Source organism: Anomalospiza imberbis, chromosome 23 (assembly GCF_031753505.1).
Source record: "Anomalospiza imberbis isolate Cuckoo-Finch-1a 21T00152 chromosome 23, ASM3175350v1, whole genome shotgun sequence".
Lineage (NCBI taxonomy): Eukaryota > Metazoa > Chordata > Aves > Passeriformes > Viduidae > Anomalospiza > Anomalospiza imberbis.
The window spans coordinates 5,837,338-5,859,885 of record NC_089703.1 but is presented as its reverse complement, the minus strand read 5'-3'; the positions used below and the strand labels follow the sequence as shown (position 1 = coordinate 5,859,885).

General features: G+C 40.3%; 1 protein-coding gene across 10 annotated transcripts in view; it reads right to left on the bottom strand.

The window, feature by feature from the left end:
* Positions 1-1,734: 1,734 nt before the first annotated feature.
* GNB1 (G protein subunit beta 1) overlaps positions 1,735-22,548 on the bottom strand; it is a 35,070-nt gene continuing 14,256 nt past the window's right edge. For 4 of the 10 annotated variants that reach the window (XM_068171874.1, XM_068171876.1, XM_068171873.1 and 1 more), the window contains exons 2-12: positions 18,168-18,219; positions 12,458-12,565; positions 11,813-11,851; positions 11,076-11,182; positions 10,571-10,634; positions 8,660-8,822; positions 7,795-7,861; positions 6,025-6,226; positions 5,514-5,730; positions 3,792-3,903; positions 1,735-3,473 (exon numbers count right to left, since the gene is read on the bottom strand). In XM_068171874.1, coding sequence (XP_068027975.1) covers positions 3,797-3,903; positions 5,514-5,730; positions 6,025-6,226; positions 7,795-7,861; positions 8,660-8,822; positions 10,571-10,634; positions 11,076-11,182; positions 11,813-11,851; positions 12,458-12,514 — 1,023 coding nt within the window. In that variant the 5' untranslated portion in view covers positions 12,515-12,565; positions 18,168-18,219 and the 3' untranslated portion in view covers positions 1,735-3,473; positions 3,792-3,796. Of the gene's footprint in view, positions 3,499-3,791; positions 3,904-5,513; positions 5,731-6,024; positions 6,227-7,794; positions 7,862-8,659; positions 8,823-10,570; positions 10,635-11,075; positions 11,183-11,812; positions 11,852-12,457; positions 12,566-17,312; positions 17,410-18,167; positions 18,220-22,548 lie in introns of all 10 variants that reach the window. The other 6 variants (XM_068171879.1, XM_068171878.1, XM_068171882.1 and 3 more) reach the window with 5 other exon arrangements.

The following is a 22,548-nucleotide window of genomic DNA, read 5'->3' as shown; positions in this document are numbered from 1 at the left end:
TAGGGCATGATTCAATCAGTCATTTTAAGTGTGTTTCACAGCTGATTTAGAACACTCCAGGGGACTTCATGGTCAAAAGGTAGAATGCCCAACTCAAATTTTTTTTTTCTGCTGGTAGTAGAACCTCAGATCTTTTATTTAATTCATGAAGAAATTAAAGGCCTTGAGGGGCACAGAATATGCTAAAGGTCTTAAGTGAAGCTCCTGGGATTGAGAAATCTGTTCTGTCTTCCTTCACCCCTTCCTTGAAACTCCATGAGAGGATTCCAATGCCATTCTCTCAGATTTTGTGTTCTCAGGTCATGGAATCTGAACCAGAAACACAAGATTTTCACCAAAAATTCACCAGCAGCTGAGGGAAGCTGCTCTTTGGAACTGCATCCCACAACTACCTCCAACTCAGAATCTTTTCAAAGCCCACCGGAAGGAGCTTGTAGGTAAGATGACCTAAATAAATTTTGATTTGGGTATATCCTAAAATTAAAGGCATTCAAAACTCAAAGTTTTGGCCCAGACTCAAGAGTTCAGAGCTGCTCCCTTTGCACACCCATTTTTCTCCAGTTAGCAGCTCTCTGAATAACCAAACACACAATGACAGATGTTTAAATCAAAGAAAAACTCACATTTAACATGAAAATAAGAGTAGCAAGAGGCAACTGCAACTGTTTGCATTTCAAATAAATCCCAAAGGGCTGCACATCAGCCTCCTGACACAAGTCACTGTCTTGGCAGGTGTTTTATTGCCAGCACAGGCAGGGCACAGAGATTTAACACATGGATTGAGATTAAGGAAGGTAAAACAGATCATTGATTTTATTACAGACCAGACAGAGTCACACATGAAACATCCTTTGGAATAAAAATATTCCACGTGAGTGGAAACCCCACAGCTACAGCATTTGGAATTGGAAACCACTAAATCTGAATTCCCAAAATGAAGCATTTCTAGCCATGAGCTACTTACCAGTCTCATGCAGCCCAAAATCCCAGTGCTCACAGTTAGGTAATGTCACCATCATATTTTCCATACTCCCAGCTTTTAAAAACCTCTCCAGTGAGGCTGAGAATTTCCATGTTTGGTGTGAGATCAAGCCATGGCTTTGGAATTTCTCTTGGTTGATGTGAAATGGGGGAAAATCCACTTTTGTTTAGGTCAGAACAAGAGATGGGACTTTACCCACTAAAACCACAAAACCCTCAAGTCAACCAATACCAAATTGTTGAACCAACTGCTTTTTAACACCTCATTTCACAAATCTGCTTCTCTGGGTATAAAACAATTAAAAAAAAAATTTAGATAAAATTCTGCCTCATGGAGACTTTGTTCTTACTGAGCATGAAAATGACTTCTTACCCTGTCAATCTAAGAGTGCCAACAGAGCTGCTGTGGCCAGATCCTCACGTGCCAGGAACACACGTTCCACTCAATTCTTTTCCTATTCAAGGACACAAAAGTTTTAAAAGAAGTTACTCAGCATTTTGCTTTGATTTCCCACTTCAGGTGCTCCACTCCTACAGCACAAAGCATTTTTGTGATGTGCACCTCATGAACCACAATGGCTCTTAAAATTTGGAGTTAAACGCATACTCTGTCCAATAGCTGACCATTAACCATTTAAAAACCACCAAAGCAGTTCTCTGGGGACAGCATTCCCTCCTCCTGTGTGTTTATTTCACAACTCAGCAGATGTTCTGCATGTTGAACAAGAAGCTGCAAAACAGATCAGTCCAAACTCATGTCAAACTGCTTTATTACATCTTAAATAACATTACATTTTAATATAGTATCTATCTTGCATCCAGCTTTCTTGAAGTACACTGACTTTAAAATTAAATACAAAAGGTGAAGAGGGATACAGGGCGTGGAGAAAGCTCTACAGAGTAGTTTCATGAAAGAGAGTAAGAGGGAACTCATCTTTTATGCCAAATCCAGGCCTAACGCACAATTACAGCACATTTTTGTACAGAATGTTGCAGAAAAAACAAAATGGAGAAAAGCTACTACTGCTGCTAGGAAGGAGCATTTCTGGATACAGTGAGAAGATAGGAAAGAACAATCTGCTGTCCAAACACTGCTGCTTTTAACATTTTATTTGAAAAGAAAGCCAGGAAAACCTGCTCATTACAAAAATGACTCTGATCAGATGCAAAGGACTCATCCTGCAAGAGGAACTGGCTGTGAGGAACTGATTTATAAAGAAGATGGTCTAGGTTCCCTCCTCCCACACCCCAGAATCTTTGACAGCGATTGTTTGAACAGGCTGTTTCTTTTTTTTTTTTTTTCTTTAAAAAAAAAAGTGACTTATCACGCTACTCCAAAACGTGCATAGCTTTGTACTGGAGTTCTTCATAGATTTATGCACAGAGTAGCAACAATAAATGAATACAGCGACAATGGTTACAGTTTTTAAACAGGTTATTTCTTCAAAGAAAAAACATCTAAGGACTTAGTCCAATATGCACTTTTTAGCATTTCTACAGCATGCGATTCTAAGAGTAAACCCACCCAATATGGCAAACAATCAAAAAAGGTTTTTTTTTTTTCTGTTTAACTTAGAAAGTTCAAGATCATTATTTTCAAAACATTGATTTGTACATCATTTCATACACAAAGAATTGACTCGATACCCAAGTGTAGGATAGGTCTCTTTTGAAAACAGAGATTCCTGGTTGTTGAGACTTATAGGATAGTGTTAGGATATATAAACTGCCCTTCCAAGTGGACAAACCAAAACAGATTAAAAAAATCAGTGTGGTGAAAAAGGGGGGGCAGGAGGGACCAAGGATTGCATTTGTACTCCATAAAAGGTGAAAGGATTCTTTAAACAAGCATTCATTACCTTTTACAGCATGTGCTTGGTTACCTTACTGCTTAACATTATCCTATATATGCCGAGTTTTGTGCAACAATTATCTGTGATACTAGAAAATAAAAATAAAAAAAATTAGGGACTAAATTTACAGCGTTAACAACCCCCAGTGCTCTGGGCTAGGACTCCCTTGTTTTGCTCAATTAAATACATAAGGAAATGTATTTAAAAAGGAAACTTGAAAAAAATCCTGCTACAAACATGACTTTAAAATTTGCAAGTGTGTGAGATAAAGTCCTTAACTTCAACTTGGAAACTACAGTGAAAGCTAACTGTTTCACAATTATGCTCAAGTTTATTTTCTGGTCATGCTTTTTATGATAGTGTTTCGTTTGTTTTTAAATTCTCAAGACAAAAAAAAAAATGGTCCCAAAAGGAATGCACAATTTCATTTTGCTTACAACACAGAAATTCTTCTTGGAAAGGTAATTGTGCTCTTCATTTCAGCAACAGGAGACGGAAAAGATCTTGCCCTTTGAAGTTGGGGAGGATGGGGGTCCAAGTTAGTATGGTTGGATTGGATATGCTATCGTTTTTAATTTTCAACCGTTGGAAACTTCTTCCAGTCGTGGAGTCCGCTGCTCTTCTGGCACACAGAAACATCTGGTGAGAGTTGCACTTTGAGAAACTGCAAACAAGTGGCAAGCTCTGCTGTCCCCACCACTGGCACATCCAGGCATTATCCACCCACCCCTTCCCCAAGGATATTTATTTACTCAAAAACCCACAGAGGGAAGTACAGTAAATAAAAATAGGCCTCCAGAAATTTGTCAGTGCATACATTAATGTCATCTAACCCCCCCAACTGCTCGGGTTTGCTCCTCACTGATTTCCTAACCTGAATGATCAGCACCAAGTAACAGCACTGCTGGCAAAAAGCATTCTGGGCCCCAAAGCAGCCCTAATGAGCTGGGTACTCACCTTCTTCAGTTCCAGATCTTGAGGAAGCTGTCCCATGACCCTGTTGCCACTGCCATGCCATCATCAGTCACACCTAAGCAACTGACACGGTTATCGTGACCAGCAAGGACACCTGGAAGAGAGAAATGCAACAAATAAATTGCAATGTTCGGGTGATTTCCTGTCTGTTCAAGTTACACCACAGCGTGTTTGGATTAGCCAAGCTCTAGAGTCAAAAATCCTGAACAAACACAGCTGGAATTTTAAAATGCCTTTGGTTTTACAAGCACAGACTCAGGACAGAGCTGGGTGGGTTCTCAAGGGGATAATTCAGTAAATGCATTACTCCAGAATCTTCCTTGTATATTTTCCATATGGTGACCTTTACTGGTCTCCCACGAGTTGTGAAGTGACAGCCCTGAAGATTCTGACCATGTCACTATAACCATGCACTGCACAGCTTTTGCTCCTCACCACAGTGATACAGATCAGTTAAATTTTACAAAATTTTCACATTTGTGAAGATTTTTCCTTTAAAACCGGAAGTTAAACTGAACTGTGTTATGAACTCTAAAGCATTTTTCATCCAATTTTCTCTTACTACATTCACAAGACAGACTCCTCCATACAATCTATTTGTCAATATGGAGATCTAATACAATTCAATTATAGCACCATTAAAAGAAAGAATTGAGACACTAAACAGAAAAATTAAGGGAGACAACATTTTCCTCTATCCCCTTTAATTTAACAGTTTCAAGGAGGCAAAAAGAAAACCCAATTATGTTCAAGCTTTCCAGTCCACAGCACTGAGCCAAGATATTCTTGATAGACTTGAAATTAATCCTTCTACATGAATTAGAGTGCTCACAGGACTCTCCTCATTCTCCCACCAGCATCAGGAAGCGCTGCAATTTGGTAAAACAAAATCAGCACCAAGAAGTCTTGAATACTTGTACTGAACACACAACCACGAAGGTGTTTAATACAGAAGTGCCAATATCAGAAAATATACAAGTGTTTAATTTCAGAAGTGCCAGATCTGCCTGGCAATCTGAAGCTTTGGAACATTTCAATATGCACAATATTTTTCTCATCTCCTGTTCCAATCAGAGTAATGAAACATTTGTGGCCTAATTTATACATTCTTTTTTCCAACACAAGTTTTCATTTTGAAGACCTGAAGTTAAATTCTCTGCATCTTTGCACCATGAATTTCATGTTTGTTTCCTCAAAAGAAACTCCACAGTCTCTGTTGTTTTGCTGGTTGTCTCTACAACTACTGCTACAAATACCAGGGAAAAAATTCTTGTGTATAAATAGCAACATTCATGTTGAATTGCTTTGAATAGTTAATGCATAAACAAAGCCATAAAATCTAAAAAAGAATATCCCTCCACCCCAAGCCCTTGTTTTTAATGGCAATCTTCCTGTTCTCAAGCATCCATCCTTGAGCAGGATTCCAATGGATTTGTACCATCACCGGGCAGCCTAAAGAAGCTTTCAGAGAGTTCTGAAGTTGAGACAGCGAGTGCTGACAGATCTGTGCATGAGACTCAAGTCACACATTCACTATCAGAGAACCAGAGGTTGGAAAAGGTCACCAAAGCCATCGAGCCCAACCTGTGGCTGGTCCCCACCTTGTCACCCTGCCCAGAGCACCGAGTGCCACGTCCAGGCGTTCCCTGGACATCTCCAGGGGTGGGGATTCCAAGGAAATGCCCAATATTCAAACCCATTTACCTGCTCTGTCAGCTTTCAGCGTGTCCCACACGTTGCAGTTGAAGTCATCATACCCAGCTAGGAGCAGGCGGCCACTCTTGGAAAATGCTACAGAGGTGATGCCACAGATGATGTTGTCATGGGAATAAACCATCAGCTCCTGGTCAGCCCGCAGGTCGAAGAGCCGGCACGTGGCATCGTCCGAGCCCGTGGCAAAGGCGTTGCCGTTGGGGAAGAACTTCATGGGAGAGAATAAAAACAGAAATGGTTTCAGATTTAATCCCTCTGCATCACACCAAGCACAGCAAACCAGAGGCTGCACCTCCCCACACTGGGATATGGGCAAACCCAGTGAAGAAACTCACGAACGAACACCCAGTTCCCATGTTTTCCCAGTTTCTTGGTGTTTCCTGAAACACCAGGTTTCAGGTGATTCTCTCAGCTCTACAAACTTTTTTTAAAAAACCCAGAAAATACTTAATCGTGCTGCAAAGCTGAGAAATAGGAAATGCTAGAGGAAGCAGCTACATACACAGATGGCGTTGATGTCCGACTCGTGGCCGGTGAAGGTTTGCCGGCACATTCCTTCTCTGACATCCCACAGTTTGGCAGAGGCATCGCAGGCACCAGAAACAAAACACCGGGCATCGGGGGCAAGGGACAAACTCATCACGTCTCCAGTGTGCCCAGTAAATGTGGTTGTCTGCTGACCAGTTTCTATGTCCCAGAGAGCACTGGAAAGAACAATTAAAAAGGCAAAAATCAACAACGTTTGTGCTCCTTCGTGAGGTTTTTTTTATCACTGCTGAAGTAAAACTCCAAGTATTAATAACATTGATCCTGATAATGGAAAGAAATATTTTTGGTTGAATTATTTGGCTGTTGCAGATTAATTGTGCAAAAATCAACACATCTGTGCTCCTACATGGGGTCTTTTTATCACTGCTGAAGTAAAACTCCAAGTATTAATAACATTGATCCTGACAATAGAAATAAGCATTTTTGCTTTGGCAGTTGCAGATTAATTGTGCATAAAAGACCATAAAGCCATCCTCAATTTTAAAACACTGGGGGGTTTTAAACTGAAAAACAGTGGAAAAAACTGATGAATGGCACTGAGGGCTGTTCATCCCAAAGTTCTCTGCCATGGCTGTTATCCAGTACTACCACAGCTTGATTTAAAGCAGCAGTGGTAAGGCTACAGCAAAAGCTGAGCCAGCATTTCTCATTTTTATAAACTCACAGAGGATGAGTAACTTTGTGAATTATGTCTGATCTTAAAGTTGCAAGTCAGCCAAATCACTACTACAGTGATAATTAAGAGTAAAAAAGGAAAGAACACTATCACCTCCTTAAGAAGAGGTCTAAACACTTTAGGAAGTCGGGATTTTTAATTTCTGTAATTTCTCAGCAAACCAGAGCCATCAGCAGCAGGTTCAAACCAGGCAAACAAGAGATGCCTGTACTTTATGATAAAGTCCCTTGATGCTTGGCTGAACTGAGGTGATGTCAAGGACAGCTGCAGAATTACTACAGAACTCCTGAAGCAGCTGTATTCTCTTACAAAGAGCATAATTTCTACAAACCCTCTCATTTTGTTATAGTTTTTTGGGTTCTCTAAACACCAACCCACATTCAGAAACATTTTTGGTTTTAATGCTGTATATATTCCATAGCTACTCAGAATCAGGCATTCAAAGAGACTGGCATTGTGTAGGACAGGTATTTATTAAGAGAGCCTTTGCTCTAAGTGCTGCTGCTTGGGAGAACTGCAATGACTTTAAGAAATAGATATAATAGAAAAATCTATGAAAAAAAGATGGGGGCCTTTTTTAGTTCAGAAGCCAGTATTTATGAAGATACACACCTACATTCTCCTCAAAAAACCCAGCTATTGTCACTGGAGAATATTTTCGAGGAGCTCTTCTGAATAACAACGATAACTACATTCTGTGTTAGAAATATCCAAACATGACTGTTTAAGTAATAAATACTGAATACAAAAAGAGTTTTGAGGACAATCATTAGTCTAATACAGTTATTTCTGAAAGTCAAATAGTTACACGAAGAAAAAAATTCCCACATCTTAACACACAATTAAGTCAGGCTCTTCCGAACATGGGCACAAGGAAACAGCCAAAGCTCACAGGGTTGAAATTACCAACAAAAAGTGCTATGTGAGCAGTATCACCTGAGTCTTGTGGGTGATGATGAAGTTTGTGAAGGACCAAGTTTCCTTCAGGCACAGAAAATGGATTAGAAAAGCCTTTGCTGACAGTGCTGTCCCCATGTCCCAGCTTACCAAGTGGTGTCGCCAGAGCTGGTGACGATCTGATTATCATCCAGGAAACGACAGCAGGACAAGTAGCCTGGAAACAGAGCAAAAGGTGCACAAATAAGGCTAGAGATTACCCTTCAAAGGCAAACTGGTTTGCTAATGAGCTGCTTCCTCCTCTCCCGAAGCTGCAGCAAGAAACACTAAAAGCCTAAAATGCAACAGATGATTTTTGTATAGGAATCTGCAATGTTTTGGACAAAATGTGGTTTGGCTCTTTGGAGACCACCCCATCCCAACCAGAGGAAGGGGGACAAAAGTGTGGGATCCGCTGGCCAAGCTGGGCAGGAGTCCAAGTGAGCCTGCACTGCACACACCCAACTTTCTAAGAAAGTGCATCTCAGTCTCACTGCATCCAGCAGCAACAAATGCTGGTGACCTCAACTGTATCAGACAACCACTGAGGAAAAATAAATTGCATTCCTGGTCAGTGCAAAGACCTGAGCATGGACATTGGATGTTTCCCAACAGTGGCATCAAAGAAGTTCATCTGAATGCTCTGAAGCATCTTTTTTTCCCCGAAATCTCATCTGCCAAACCATCAGTGGAACCACTCTGATTACAGAATCAGCCAGCCTGCCAGCCACCTCCATTTCACAAAGCACAGAATTCAAACTGCACTAGGAAATACGAAAACCTGCAAACATCCACTTCCAGCTGTAAGTTTTTGTTCGATTTTACAGCTGAAAAACTGTTTAAAAACATTTAAAACCAAGCAGTCTGCAGCTAAGCTGCTGCCTGAGGAAAGAAGTAGATCATTATTAGGAAATTATATTTAAAGGATTTTTTTTTTCATCTTCACTGTGCTGAGGTAATTCTGAGCAGCACTCACCTGTGTGCCCAGCGAGCTCACGGCTGACACGGACATTCCCTTCACGAGTTTTCAAGTTATAAATGGAGCAGATGTTGTCAAGCCCACCACAAGCCACGTAATTCCCAGAGGGAGCATATGCACAAGTCATGACCCAGGAGGAGCGCAGGGGAATCGCATGCACCTGAAACACAGACAGGTATGGATTTCAGCTGCAGAAATTGCATTCAGTGATGCACCAAAAGGAAGTTTTTCACCTGTCTCTCAAGACAGGCATCATGTTTTTGGCAGAGAAGCAAGAATAAAGCAGCTGTTTGAGTATTGAACTATTTTGAGGGTAACTTGCATATGAAGCTCGTCAGAACAAAAAGTGACGTAATAAAACCTCAGATTTGCTTTTCCTGAATCCAGTTTCATCAGCAATTTTGGTCCAAAGTGAATTATTTCATTTCAGTGCTCTGATTACTATTGGTTTATTATAGGTTCAGGAAAATATTGACTTCCAAGCACAGTCAGCAAAACTTCCAATTCCAGGCTTAGATGCTGTGAATGAACAAGTAAGGAAATCGCTGCTTCCACTGCCATTTAAATCCTTCTTTGGAAACCCACTGCAAGCAATCAAGCTTCACATTTAAATAACTACCCCATGTTTCCTTGTCATTCTGTGCTCAAAGAACTTTTTTTTAGATAATTATAGAAGCTAAACCTGTTCTGTCTTGTTAACTCATTGTGTTAATCCCTAAAATTTGTTCATAAAATCTTTAGGAAAGGGCTGGTGCCCTTAGATATATGGTGATACTTCATGCAATATAAACCTTGTGCATGAATTTCTTAAGGAAAAATTTCATTAGAAGCATAGGAACAGCCAGGAATCAGTGGTCCTGCAGCAAAGAGCAGTTAAAAAAACCCCCAACCCTGTCCTAAAACCACAACCAGTTCATTTTTGGAAGTCTTCTACCAAGAAGTCTAGAATATTCCAATAGTCTTCTACCATTTGGAATATTCACTTAGAGCCATTTTATTTTATCATTAGGCAAAGATCAAATTGATGACAACACTGTGTCACTTCCAGTGTGTTCTGGAACTGCCAAAAGAATACTGCATGGGTTCCATTAGCATTGATGTAAGAATTGAAGATATCACTACAGAAATCATGGGATGCAGTGATGATTTCACCATCCTACATTAGTCAAGAGTAATTTAGATGACATTTACCTGCAGGCTGGGGTCAAAGGATGAGGATGAAGGTAAAATTGAGAGGGTTTCTTTTTAATTTGCAAACCATATTATATTACCTTTTAGTAAAGTGATTCCATTAGCTCCAATGCACTGCTAACATTGATTTTAATGCTACGAGGAGCTAAGTTAGGAAAATTTCCTTGGAATAAAGCCAGTTCCATGCACGAGACTCAAGCAGCTCTGTCAACTTAACCACAAGGGGCTACATGGGAATTGCTGCCAGCCCTACAACAGTGGCCATGATCAGTAAATACCAATCACTGCCAAATGAAAGTAAAGGTAGTCCTGAATTGCCTGATGTGATTGCAGCCACGAAATGATGACTCATTAGAACATGTCAGGTCTTTCAGGACTTCACTGCAGACAACAAATTAATCTGGCTATGCCAAAATTTCTGCCCCTTCTGGTGCAAGATGCTCATCACTGCCTGCTCTCTGGTGATCACTTTTCTGCAGTATCAAAACAAAGCAAAAGATTCTTTAGAAGGAAGTCTTTCCTTGTTCTCCATTTGTGGTGCAAACTTTCACACACTGAAGACACTGCTGTGTTCTTTACGTACAACTTGATTGTTTTGGAGAATTCAAAATTTGGACTTAGGACTGGGAAAGCAATAGAGCCAAAATGATGATGGACAACACTTCCTTCTGATGCTTTCACAACTGAATTACACAGCAATGGATCAGCTGGCCTTACCTTGTTTGTAGTATAGCTGTCCCAAATTATAAGTTTGCCATCCTGGGAGGCACTAACTAGAAGCCTAAGGAGGAAAACAGTAGGGAAACACAATCATTGTGGGCAGCCAAGGAACACCTTTGTGATGAACATTGTAAAGAAAAGAGAATGAAAGGAGCTGATAGCAGTGGCATTTAGTTTCTCTTTAAATTGATCAGTAGTTAACAGGAAAGGGAAAAAAAAGTAAAAAAAGACAACTGATAATGGCATCTACTTTATTTCCACAGTTCCTCAGAATTCATGTGGTACCACTACTGTATTTTTCAGGCAAGGACTGGGATTTTGGCATGAAATGTAGACTTAGATTACAAAAACATGGAGGAAAGGAAAGTTGTGGCATTCAGTGTTACTGACTTCTCTCAGTTATCCAAGTCCTCTCAGAATTATTAATTCCGTGTGGTCCCAAGGCCTGTGCACTCAACTTTCTGGAGAGCAGTGAAGCCACGTGAGCCAGTTTTGTACCCACCTGGAATCAGTCCCCCAGTGCATTGCATAAATTTTGGCCAGGTGTCCCCGGAGTGTTCTCCTCGTGCGCATCTGGATTCTCCCCACGGGGTCGATATTGGCTGTGATCTGAAACAGGAAAATATCACACACTGAGCTCTTCCCTTCACTGTTCTCAAGTAACATCTCAAACACAGTTCCCACAGTCCAACACTCTCAATATTGACTGATTTTTTTTCAACTACCCACTCATAAGTTATGTCATTTTAAGTAGCATGTCTTTATCACATAACACAAGCAGCCTATTGCATTTATAAACACTCCCAGAAATGGTTTTGTTTAGGTCATATCTTCTTAGACTGCTAGGATTTCAGACCTTTGATCTGGGTTTTCTCCTCCTGCACAGATAAATGTAGCAGACATTGAAGAAGTTTAACCTCAGCAGGCCTTATGGCTCTGATTATCAGGGTAACAACAGTATTGCTCCCAGCTCCAGGGCAGAGCATTATTTTCCATTAAGCAGCAGAAATATGCCCTGAGTCACTCCAAGAAATCACTGCTCAAGGCCACTGCTCTCAGGAACTGGACAAACATGTACTTATTTCTGGAAGAAAACACCCAAAGGCAAAAAAAAAAAAAAAAAAAAAAAAGCTACAGGAGGCAAAACCAGATTCACTTGCATTCACTTTCTTACAGAGCATTTTCTTCGTGTAAAGGAGACATATTCTCTTAATTCCTGTTAAACTCTGAAATTCTTACCTGAGCCAGGGTGGCATCTGCACATGCTTTCCTAGCATCCTGCAAGAGAAGGAAATTAGAGAAATTGGATGGAGTTCTGTACATTTCTTTCTCTGTTTTGTCAAGCTGATTAAGCCCCCCGAACCCAAGGTTCAGAGAACATTCCTGTTTGTCACCCGGAGAGGACCCATCCTAACAGCAGCATTACCATAACACACCGCCTGCTGTCAACACACATTGTGCATTTAACTTTGAAATTTCTTCCTTCTTTTGGAAGAAAGGCAACATGACTTTCACCACAAAGACACTCAAGCAGTGGAACTGCTTGTTCAGAGAGGCTGTGCTGCCTCCAACCTCAGAGGTTTTTAAGAACTTACTGGACAAAGCTCTGACAAACTTTATCACTGACCTTATTTTAAGCAGTTTTTTAAACTTTAGTTATTTTCTAGCTCAGACAGACTTCAGTAAACATTCATTTTCATCAGCAATTTTGTGCATTGCTTCTGTTTGTTTTCTAAGCAATATAAAAGACCAAAAAGTAATTTTCTAAAGCAGCCATATGTGCTTGCCCTTTCTTCATTAACTCTGACATTGGGGAAACATTTAAGGCATCATTTCTGCCCTCCTCAAGACACGAAATTCATTTTGCTGAGGCACAATACATACTCTGATTTGGTTTTTCAGTTGCTCGGCCTCCTGGCGTAACTGGTCAAGCTCGCTCATTTTCCTGTGCTAAAGGTGTGCTCCACTGCCACCTCTGAAACAACCAGAAATCTGAAAAACAGGTCACAAGCAGGACAATTAGGAGAAGGCAGAGGCTGAAATTACAAGTCTTTTCAACCACTTCAAACTTGAAAAAATAGCAGACTGATTTATAAACACAGGAATACAGGTGGAAATGTGTGTCTGAAATCCCCTCAGCATAAGGTTTTGTCATAAATGGATGTGTTTTGCTTCCAGCCACAGGAAATAAAATAGAATTTGGGCTTGAGATTTCTCTCCTCCAGGCCTCTTCCTTTTTGCATTTTCTGATTCATTTTTGTATAAATTCAAATTGTCCAAGACTGAGTAAGTAGGTAGCACCAATTTTAGACATGGAAGTCAGAACTTCCCTGCAGCCCTTCAGACCAGAGTAAGGAATCCTCCCAGAAAAGAAAAAGGATTTACATTGACACAAGCACCTGCAAAATGCTCTAAGAACTGTCTGCAACATCATAGTTATGAAAAATTTTGTTCTGCTATCTGGAGAAAAGGAGATCACTCACAAATGTTCAAAGTTTTATTTGATAACTGCTATAATGTCTGAGATCCCAGAGCAGATTGTAACATGAACGTGTTGTCAGAGTAAAACCAGGGATTTTTTGCTGGGTTGAGGGCAGGACTTTGAGAAACCACAGCCATCAGACACTTCTCCCCTCTAAGCCTGTTTTCCCAGTATCCATAGGCACCAAATTACATATATTTTATAGAGCCAGCAAGACAGAGGTTCTGTGAAACATCACAACCACTGAAACCACCTCAACTTTTGCCTTTAGAGCTGCTCAACTATTGGGCTGTTCCCCAATATCACAATAATATGGACAGTTCCTATTAAATGTACAACTTATCTTTAAAAGTCTCTGCTCTAGAAGGATACTGCTGGCATTCTCTCTAGCATTCCATGTCTTCAACTCAGCTGTTCCTTTACTCTTTGTTTTAAAATCTCTGCAGCTTGATAGCAAGGGAAGATGCTGAAGAAACATGCTGATGAATTTTATCTTTTACTGCCGAACAAGATTAATTGGTTCCAATTTCAAATACTACACAGAACACCTGGAGTTTATAAATTGACACTGATAATGTGTGATTTTAGAACATTTTATTAGCCAGAATTGACCCTTTACTATTAAATAAAGGAAATGCTTTGCTAGCAGCTTTACATATTATTCCGTTAAGATTTAATCAGCTTATTTATCTTTGCAAGCATGTGGGGGTTTGTCTTCCTCTTAAAGCCCTGCCCAAGGAGAAAGATGAGGATAACTTCCAAATTTTTATGCAGTCACGATAACAGAGAACATACTGTCAAGGTAAATTAGAGTAGTAGAACAAACACCACTGTTAAAAGAAGCTTCAAAATAGTTTAGACTTCAATATTCCCTAAATATTTCTATCCCCCATAAACCAGACTTAGGCTGTAGCTCTCTCCATAGTAGTTATTCCAAACTGAAAACCTCCAGGAACAGATGCCAGATCTTGTCACAGCATCATTTACCATTTTTTCCTCTTCTCTGAAACCCACAGTATCTTAGAAAAGGAATTTCAGTTGGCTTCTCTCCCAAAACCTCCACTCACACAACTTCAAGGCCCTTTCACTTCACTGTGAAACTGGGTCTCTTCCTTCTCTCTTCTGGTTCCAGGGTCATCTCTAAGCCCCTTTAAGATTGCCTGTTCAGCTCAGGCCAAAATCCAGCTAAGACAAAACCCATCCTGAGTGTTTCATTATCCTGCTTTTCTTTGGAATGCTCTTTTGTTTCTCAAGATGTTTTGTTCATTCTGGGCTGGGTATCTGTTAGGATTTTGAGCATGTCTGCAGCTCCTGGGTAGTTCATACACCTGGTGAAACACTAATCCACTGCTTTTGTAGAAAGGAGTTAATTGAAGAATAAACTGTGATTTTTCAGATCTTTCACGTTCTTCATTTCCAGTTCTGCCATTCTCTGAGTTAATATACAGGACCATTTCCTACTAAGCAAATACTGACCACACAGACAAAGAATTTAGAGATGGTATCATTCCTATTTCAGAGCAAGAAATTCCAAAACTTTCATGTTCTGCCCAAGGTCACAGCAACTCACTGATGAGACTGCAATAAAGACTCCGGACGCCAAGAATTCCAGCTGCAGGTACAAGGGACTACACTGAAGCCTTTACATGCAGCTTTATTTAAAAATACAATAGGAGGAATAATCTCACGTCAGTCAGAGCAGATATGCTCTCCTTAAAATAGCACCCATTTATTTCTGCAGAATTTGTGCACTAAGAGAGAGAATTCTCTTGCATTTAAATGAAACAAAGCTTCTGTGCATGGAACAGGGAGAGGTCTAAGGAGACGAAGCCTTATCCTAGGAAGAAAGTCACATTAAGAAAGTTCATTTACCCATCTTGTATCATCTAAGTTCCCATCTTGAAGACAGATCCACTTTGAGAATTCCAACTTAGCCCCTATGCATTCCAAGCAACTGCAAACTCTGAACTGCCTTTCTGTCAGCATCCATAGGAATTGTTTAAAGCACATTTCCACATTCTCTTTGTAGTCTTTGTTGTTTCAACATCAACAGGAAGTGCTAATTCCTGCCAACAGGACTGAACTCACTCAGGAAATGACAACCCTACAGCAGCCAAGGGCTTTAAAATATAGGAGTTCTCTGAAGCAAACCATAAAATTTATGGGACAAACAGCAAACCAGCTTGGCTGTTCCACTATTTCTTTTATACTAAGTTTTAGACAATTGAATTTATGGTAGAAATATGATCTGTGGGAGGAAAAAAGGGTTCCAACCTCCCATGTCCTTTTTAGCTATATTGTAAATCAGAGCTTAATAGTCGCGTATTTTAAAAAGTATCTTTAAAACATTAAGGACATCAGGTAAGGTCAAAAGAATGTATGGGAAAAAATGCTTTTATCTATTCTCATTCTTGATACATGGGAAATTTTACAGATTTATTTATATTACAGACATGGATCATATATTGAACAATCTCTGCTCATCACAAGAAAGCACAATTGAGTATCATGAAATAGATTTTTATTTCTTGGCATGTTCTAAAGGCATTTAACTCTGTTTTACAAGAAGGTTTCTAGAATAATCTGTAAGCTTGATGTGGATGATGATACTATTTCTGGACTTTTGAAAGAAGTTAGTGCATTTCCAAATCAAGCAAACCTCAAGAAAAAAAGTCACTCCACAAGTTCCACACTCCTTTTTCCCAAATTCCCCCAGAGTTGTGCAGAAATAGGTAGGAGGCAAACTCCTGCTTACCTCCCTTTCTCTGGACTATGTGAGTGTGTCCCTGAAGGCAGCTTCTCAGGAATAACACATTCACTTTCTTCAGCCCCCTCAAGACCTTTCCAGGGGCTGAAGTGCTTAAGTGTCTCTGGTCTAAGCTTATTTCCCCTAATCCTGTTGACCAGTCCACCTTGTGGGTAATTCTCCCCTTGCTGGATAACAATCTGTGCACTTCAGGGCATTCTCTATTCCCCACTCCTCCAGACGACCCAAGTCTCTCATTTCTGACCAGGTACCCATGGAAGAGTCACTTCGTTCCTCTGTTTCCCACACAGGAAAACCAACTGACTTTGCCTGATTTGTTACTTTCCACATCCCACAAAACTTGACAATTCAGCTGTGTCAAAAGGATTTATCACATCATTTATGCCAAAGGAACAGCTCAGGGTTTGCTTTTCTCTGACTCTCCCTAACATGAGCTGTATTCCTTTGTAAAAGGAGAGTTATGTATGTCCAGTCAGTTGTGAGTCCAACAGCTTTGCACTAAATTTTTCAACTGCAGGAAGCCTTACAGAACTTCCATGTGCTTCCTGTAAATGGACATATACTCATGATCCCAGTGGACTAATTCTTATTTAAAGATTTAAAGAATTATTCACTCACTGCTCAGACAACAGTGACAGAAAAATTCAAAGGCTGAGGAAGAACTCAAATTCACTCATTTCATTGTAACAACTCCAGTGCCCTTTCCACAGCTCAAACTGTGTATCCAATTAAATCCAGTTACTGAAACCAAAGTATCATTAACACCCTCACATTTATTTCTAGTCTGATGCATATATTCCACTGTTAAATATTATTCCTCTCTGAAATTCCTCTGCTGGTAACAGCAATGAAGCAATGCTTACTAAAAATTTCTTTATTTAATTTTCTTAGACCATTCCTATTAAAACAAAAAGGATGGAGTCTTCCACTCTCTCTCTCTGTCCTGAGAATAATCTCTACAAATTAAAAGAAAAAACCCCACGTCTGAAATCACAGCTATCATTAAGTCAAATATTTCGAATTTCTATCCCTTGCTGGTCAAACTTTGCTTGCCACAAGGTATTTTTAGCAGACATGACTACTACCACAGCCTAACATAATCCCATCAAGCCACTGTGGACGCAAAGTCTGGTAACACAGAGGGTTTAAAGCTAAATTGTTCATGTTTTACTCAAGCACGGTAACTTTCTAAGGAGGTTTAGCAAATCCCTTTTCTCCCATGAACAGGCTGTCTGACATTTGTTCCCTCAACCTCTTTCCTGCCAATACCCGTCACTCCAACATGGATGAAAAGCAAAATATTTGCAAAACCAGAGCCCAAACTCTCCAGCCTTAACAAGGAGCTCCCAGCATGGCCAGCAGACAGTCCCGGAGCAGGTCATCTGATTAAATGAAGCTGTGCTAATCTAGCAGATACCACAAATCCTATTAGCAACATGCACAGCAGCTTGGACATTTTCACAATGACAAAGGAATTATCCACAACTCACTGTTAGTTACAGTGAGCTGACGTCACGCTGGCTTTGAAAAGCTGAGGGTTCTTTTTGTTTTCAGGAGCAGAGATGGATTTCTTGTTTCTCTTTTATTCTGTGGGATATCCAGCGAGATCAGAATTGCTTGTGGAACAAATTTGAGGTGTTCTTTCTCTCATTTACAGGAACTAAAACTGAAGAAAAAATTCCGGGTTCCCTTAGATCCAGAGGGAGATACGGGCACAGGAATAAAGCCTGCTGCCTGCCTTTTGAAAAACAGGTAAATATCCAGTAATTGCAAATATCAGATTTAACACAGCAATTAGCAATGTTCCTCACAGACATTCAAGTAAAGGTCTGCAAGGTAATGAAGATTTTACTGCTCCAAGAACAATAGCAATAATTACAATTACACAGAATATAAACTCTGAAACTTTTCGGTTCTGCTTAAATAACACTGACACGTTGAAAAGAACATTCTGACAAGAGCCACTTTGCTCAAAAGAAATTTGGCCTTCTTTTGTCAAACATGGTGGAGAAGTAATTTTTCATTCATGAGAGAATGACTATTCTCATCATTTTATTTATTACAGTTCCCTGCCCCACTGAGATGAAACAGTTTCATCTGTGGTCTCCCTCTGCTTTGCCAGTTCCCTCTCTGACAGAAGGCAGGCACTAACATCTATTATTTAGCAGGTTTCCTGGCCATTTAAAAATCCTTCCTGTTGACACAAGAATACGCGTGCTGAAGGAGAAAACACGTATTTTAGGCTTGCACAGATTAACAGCCAAAAATCTGAATTAACCACTTTTTAAAAATAGGATGTTTCTCAAGGACTGGAAAAAAACCATCTTTTTTTTTCCTCTACTTACATTTTCTCTCACTACAGTAGAAAGCCAACTTCTGCTGTCAAACATGTAAATTCTGGAAAAAAAAGGACACCAAAACCACAATTAATGTAATTACCACAAAAGAGCATGGATTTCTCAACATATCTAACAGAAATTAAACTACTATCAAAGTGCAGACTATTTCTGTTAGCTAACTTGAGCAGCTGGCCTGCCTTCAGGAAGGAAATGGGCACAGTTTTATTTACTGTAACACAACCAAAAGATGAGTTTGTGTCAAAAGCTCATTTTGACCTTCTTTTCCCAAAAAAAACTCTTGCAATCCTGAGATCATTCTCCTGCCCTACTGACAGAGAAGTCCATGCTATTAGAGAATTTAGGATCAGAAGAAAATACAGTCTCACTCACACAATTTTCACTGTACTACAAAGTGGCCCCCCCTCCCAAATCAGCATTTTCAACACACTGGAATTATTTCTGCTCAAACCTGCCCCTGAGCTACATTTGCCTTCTAAGCACAGTTAAATATCATTATATCTATTTTATTAGAAGAAGTTACATAAACCTCCTACTAATGAGCTCAAGTGAGAGCACACCGCTCTTCTGGAAGAGTTACAACTTTAAATCACTAATGGTATCAGAAAGTACAAAAGAATTGACACATTCAGTAACTCACACACTCACAGTCTGGACTGCACTGGTTTAACAAGCTGGCTTTGCAGCAAGGGGAAAAATGTAAGACATTTTGGAACAGTTTTTTCCCCGGCAGCACAAAGCAATATTTCAGTTCACCCCAAGATGTGGAACACTGACAACCATTTCTACATCCCAAACACCTGGATCTGGCTCTGTCATACACCAAGACAAGGGCTGGGGGGGATGCCAGGGGACCCCTCAGTGTTCAAAGCTGCTGCACCAGGACAGCTGAGATTATTCTGAGCACAAAGCAAGAAGCAAAATGACCTTAAATCAGAAAGCCAGCCTAAAACTCCACACACTTCCAACCGAAATCTCACATAAGATGCGTGTTTCTGATTTTACAGTTCACTACTAGCTGGAGAATTTACAAACCACTTCAGTGTCTGGTATGGAGGTTAAGCTACTTAGGATATGGATCATCCTCACCCAAGCTCATTTATAGATAAACATTTTAATACTATGATTATGAAACTGTCACAGTGTAAGCAGTTTTGTTTGTTACTGCCAGAAGAACACACTTTGGGACATAAACAGTAACTCACTCTTAGAGGCCAAACTCCACTCCCCAGACACAAAAACATGACATGACCATTTTAAGTTCTGAAAACAGAACAACTCCAGTCAACTTTCAGAAGTCTTGACAGGAAAAAAATTTGCCCCCACTACAGAGATAATGAAATCTAATGAAATTCTGAAAGAATTACCTGAAATGTAAACAAGTAAATTTATGCTGGCGCACTAACAGCACACAGAATACACAAGAGCAAAGGCCAAAACACACACCATTATTGTCCTGTGCTGCACCCTCATTAATGCAGGAGAGGTGTTGCAGATTTCATATGCCTTCTGCAAAAAAGAAAAACAAAAACAAAACAAAAAAAGCCACTTTAACCAGCCTGAAAGAAGAGGAAGGAAGCATAACAGCAAACTTTTCCACAAAAGTTGAGTTTATTTTTCAAAGGGTTAAGTTTCTACTTGAGGATGCTGAAAGCACCCCGCGATGCTCGCAGAACGCAGTCCTGGCAACGGAGATATTTTCAATTCTACCTTAAAGATGGAGCTCATTTAAGGACAAAAGCAGACAAGCTACTCATGAAAAAAAAAGATCTGCATTGCCACAAGCTTCCATTTTTAGTTAAAATGTAGCCTGGTAAAAGCAACATGAAAATTAGAGGCCAGTTCATTCCCTGCACCGCAGCACTGGCTCAGTAAAGAGTTCTTGTAAGGAGCTCCACAGGCTGCCCTGACAGCCCTGCTGAGCCCAGAGCTGCAGGTCCTTGACACCAAAAACTGGAGTTTCAAAAACAGCAGAGAACAAAAAGTTCCACAGAACACTTGGAGCATGGTTCAAGTGGTTAAACCATCACACCAAAGCACCTGGAGGAGAGCCAGCCCCACACAGGGCTGGTGTTCCCAGTGTCCCCACATGAGCACAGCCTCCTGGCTCCAAGTGAAGAACCAGCACAGTCATTTGGGCTAAAAAAGAATAAAGTAACTCACAAGTCAAAAGCTTCATCATTTCTGGGTAAGGCTTCCCTCACTGACTGCTGCTAGCCCAATACTCTTTTTTCTTCTTCTTTATCCTTTTTATCAGTTACTCTGAGCTGACAACCTAGCCTAAAATTTATCTCAACTCCAGCACAGTCAAGGTACAAGTCTTACATATGAAGAAGATTTCTGCAGAAGACACCAACTTTCTTCATGAGACTGGGGAAAGCAAGGAAGAAAAGGAAGAAAAAGGAAGAGTATGGAAAGCATCTGAAATATTTTAACATCCTAGGAAATCTGAACAACCCTCCAAAATGAAGCAACTTCCTAAGCAGATTAAACACACTCACTGTACCCTCTCCAAAGCCATTAACCAGAGAAACACGTTTTTCTCTCGACCTATGGATTCAATAAGAGACTTAAAACCCAAATATTCTGGATGTAATTCCAACCTTCTCAAGACTGCTTTACACACAGGTTGACTAGATGCCAAGGCTAAATATCTGAATTGCTGCAAAGGCATTCTGGTGTATTTAAAACACACCAGCAATTCCTGCACAATGATGTGGGGCCAGGCATCAGAGCAGATACTGAGGATCTGGCTCAAAGACTTGGATGAGGTTTGTCCAGGACTCCCAGCAGTTGTCCCTGCTGTAAGAACATGGAGAAGCTGGGAGATATGTTCAGTAATCAATGTATACATGGGTATTTGAGTGGCTTTATCAGCACACTTTAACATGGATCTCAACCAACACTAGTAAAAACTGATTTTCAAAACCATTATACCACATGAATCTTAAAAATATCTTGCATAACACATCCTCCTGTAAGAGTGGCACATAGGGTTGTTTTATTCAAGGCACTTAAACAAAAATAACTTTACTGGAGGGGAAGAAAAAAACCAAAAAAAATCCCCCTCAAACTATCCAAATATCTACTAGCAAACCTCAGTATCACTATTAAGAGAAACCAGCAATTTCAAGAGAAGTTACTCTGCTGCTCTGCGCCCCTGTGAAGAGCACCCCTGAGCCAGCAGGGATGGCTGGATGGAGCCAGGCAGTTCCTAATTTAGCCTGCTCTTGCACAGGTACCCAACATCATCACCACTCTAATATATCACCTAAGAGGCAGAGATAATGGCTGTGAAACAGCAACTGCAAGTTAGTTTATTAAAATCATTTCTTACAGTCTACATAGCTGATTATTATCACAGAACAGTAGCTAGATGCCCAAGAGATTACACCACCTTGCCAAATCACTGCCAGCATCGTGAAATTCCAATGTGCCACCAGGCAACAGTAATTAAGTCTCAAACTTAAACTTTCAGGATTGTTCTGGATACAAAAAACTCCCCAAAAAATCCCATCCTCAGTTTAATGACTTGGTCCTAACTATCAGCATTAAGTGCTCTAGCAGACAGCTGGAAACTCAAAGGATGTTTCAGGATCTGCGTGTGCCCCTCCAAGAGTTAGTTAATTCCAGCTCAGAATTTCCTTGGGGAGTGCAGAGCTGAAGTCCAGAAATCCATGTCTTTGCTGTCCCCTCCTCCAAAGGGCAGCTTTGAAGTAAAACCTAGAGAAGTACAAAATAATAATTACAAATTCGTAAATCTAAATACGCTGGAGCAAAAGGATACAACTCCTCCTTTATTTGAAGTCTCCTTTCTGGGAACCATCTGCCACGTCTGTAATTTCCCAGCACACAAAGTCTGAAAAGCAAGCAGTACCTTCCTAACAGGTTTGCCAAAGAGCTCACCCTGGTAGGGACAACAGGAGATTGTACAACTCCTTCGAAAACTTCCTGAAAGCACTTGTGTCGTGCAAGGCCAGCACAGCTGAATGTTTCTGTGGGAGGTATTGGCTGCTTCTTGTGCTGAAGAATTGCCAAGTTCCCAGCTGAAGCAGTTGCTGTGCTCAGTAGACATTTTTCCATATATTAGTGGGAAGTACACACAAAACAAGCATCAGGTCGACCAGGGTTAATGCTCATCTTGCAGCAGCCACGTTGGCTGGCTGGAGAGCTCACAAATTTCCATTTTCAATGTAGTGTGTGACTAAAATGATAATTACACAAGCTAAAAATAGCTGCAACTCAACAACCTGATTTCATCAGTGCTTCACTATTACCTATAGCTCAATATGGAATGACAGGTTCCATTTCTAGAGTCATTGATGCTGAGAGTTTTAGAGCTTTTGTGTGTTTAGTTTCAAGTAGAAGA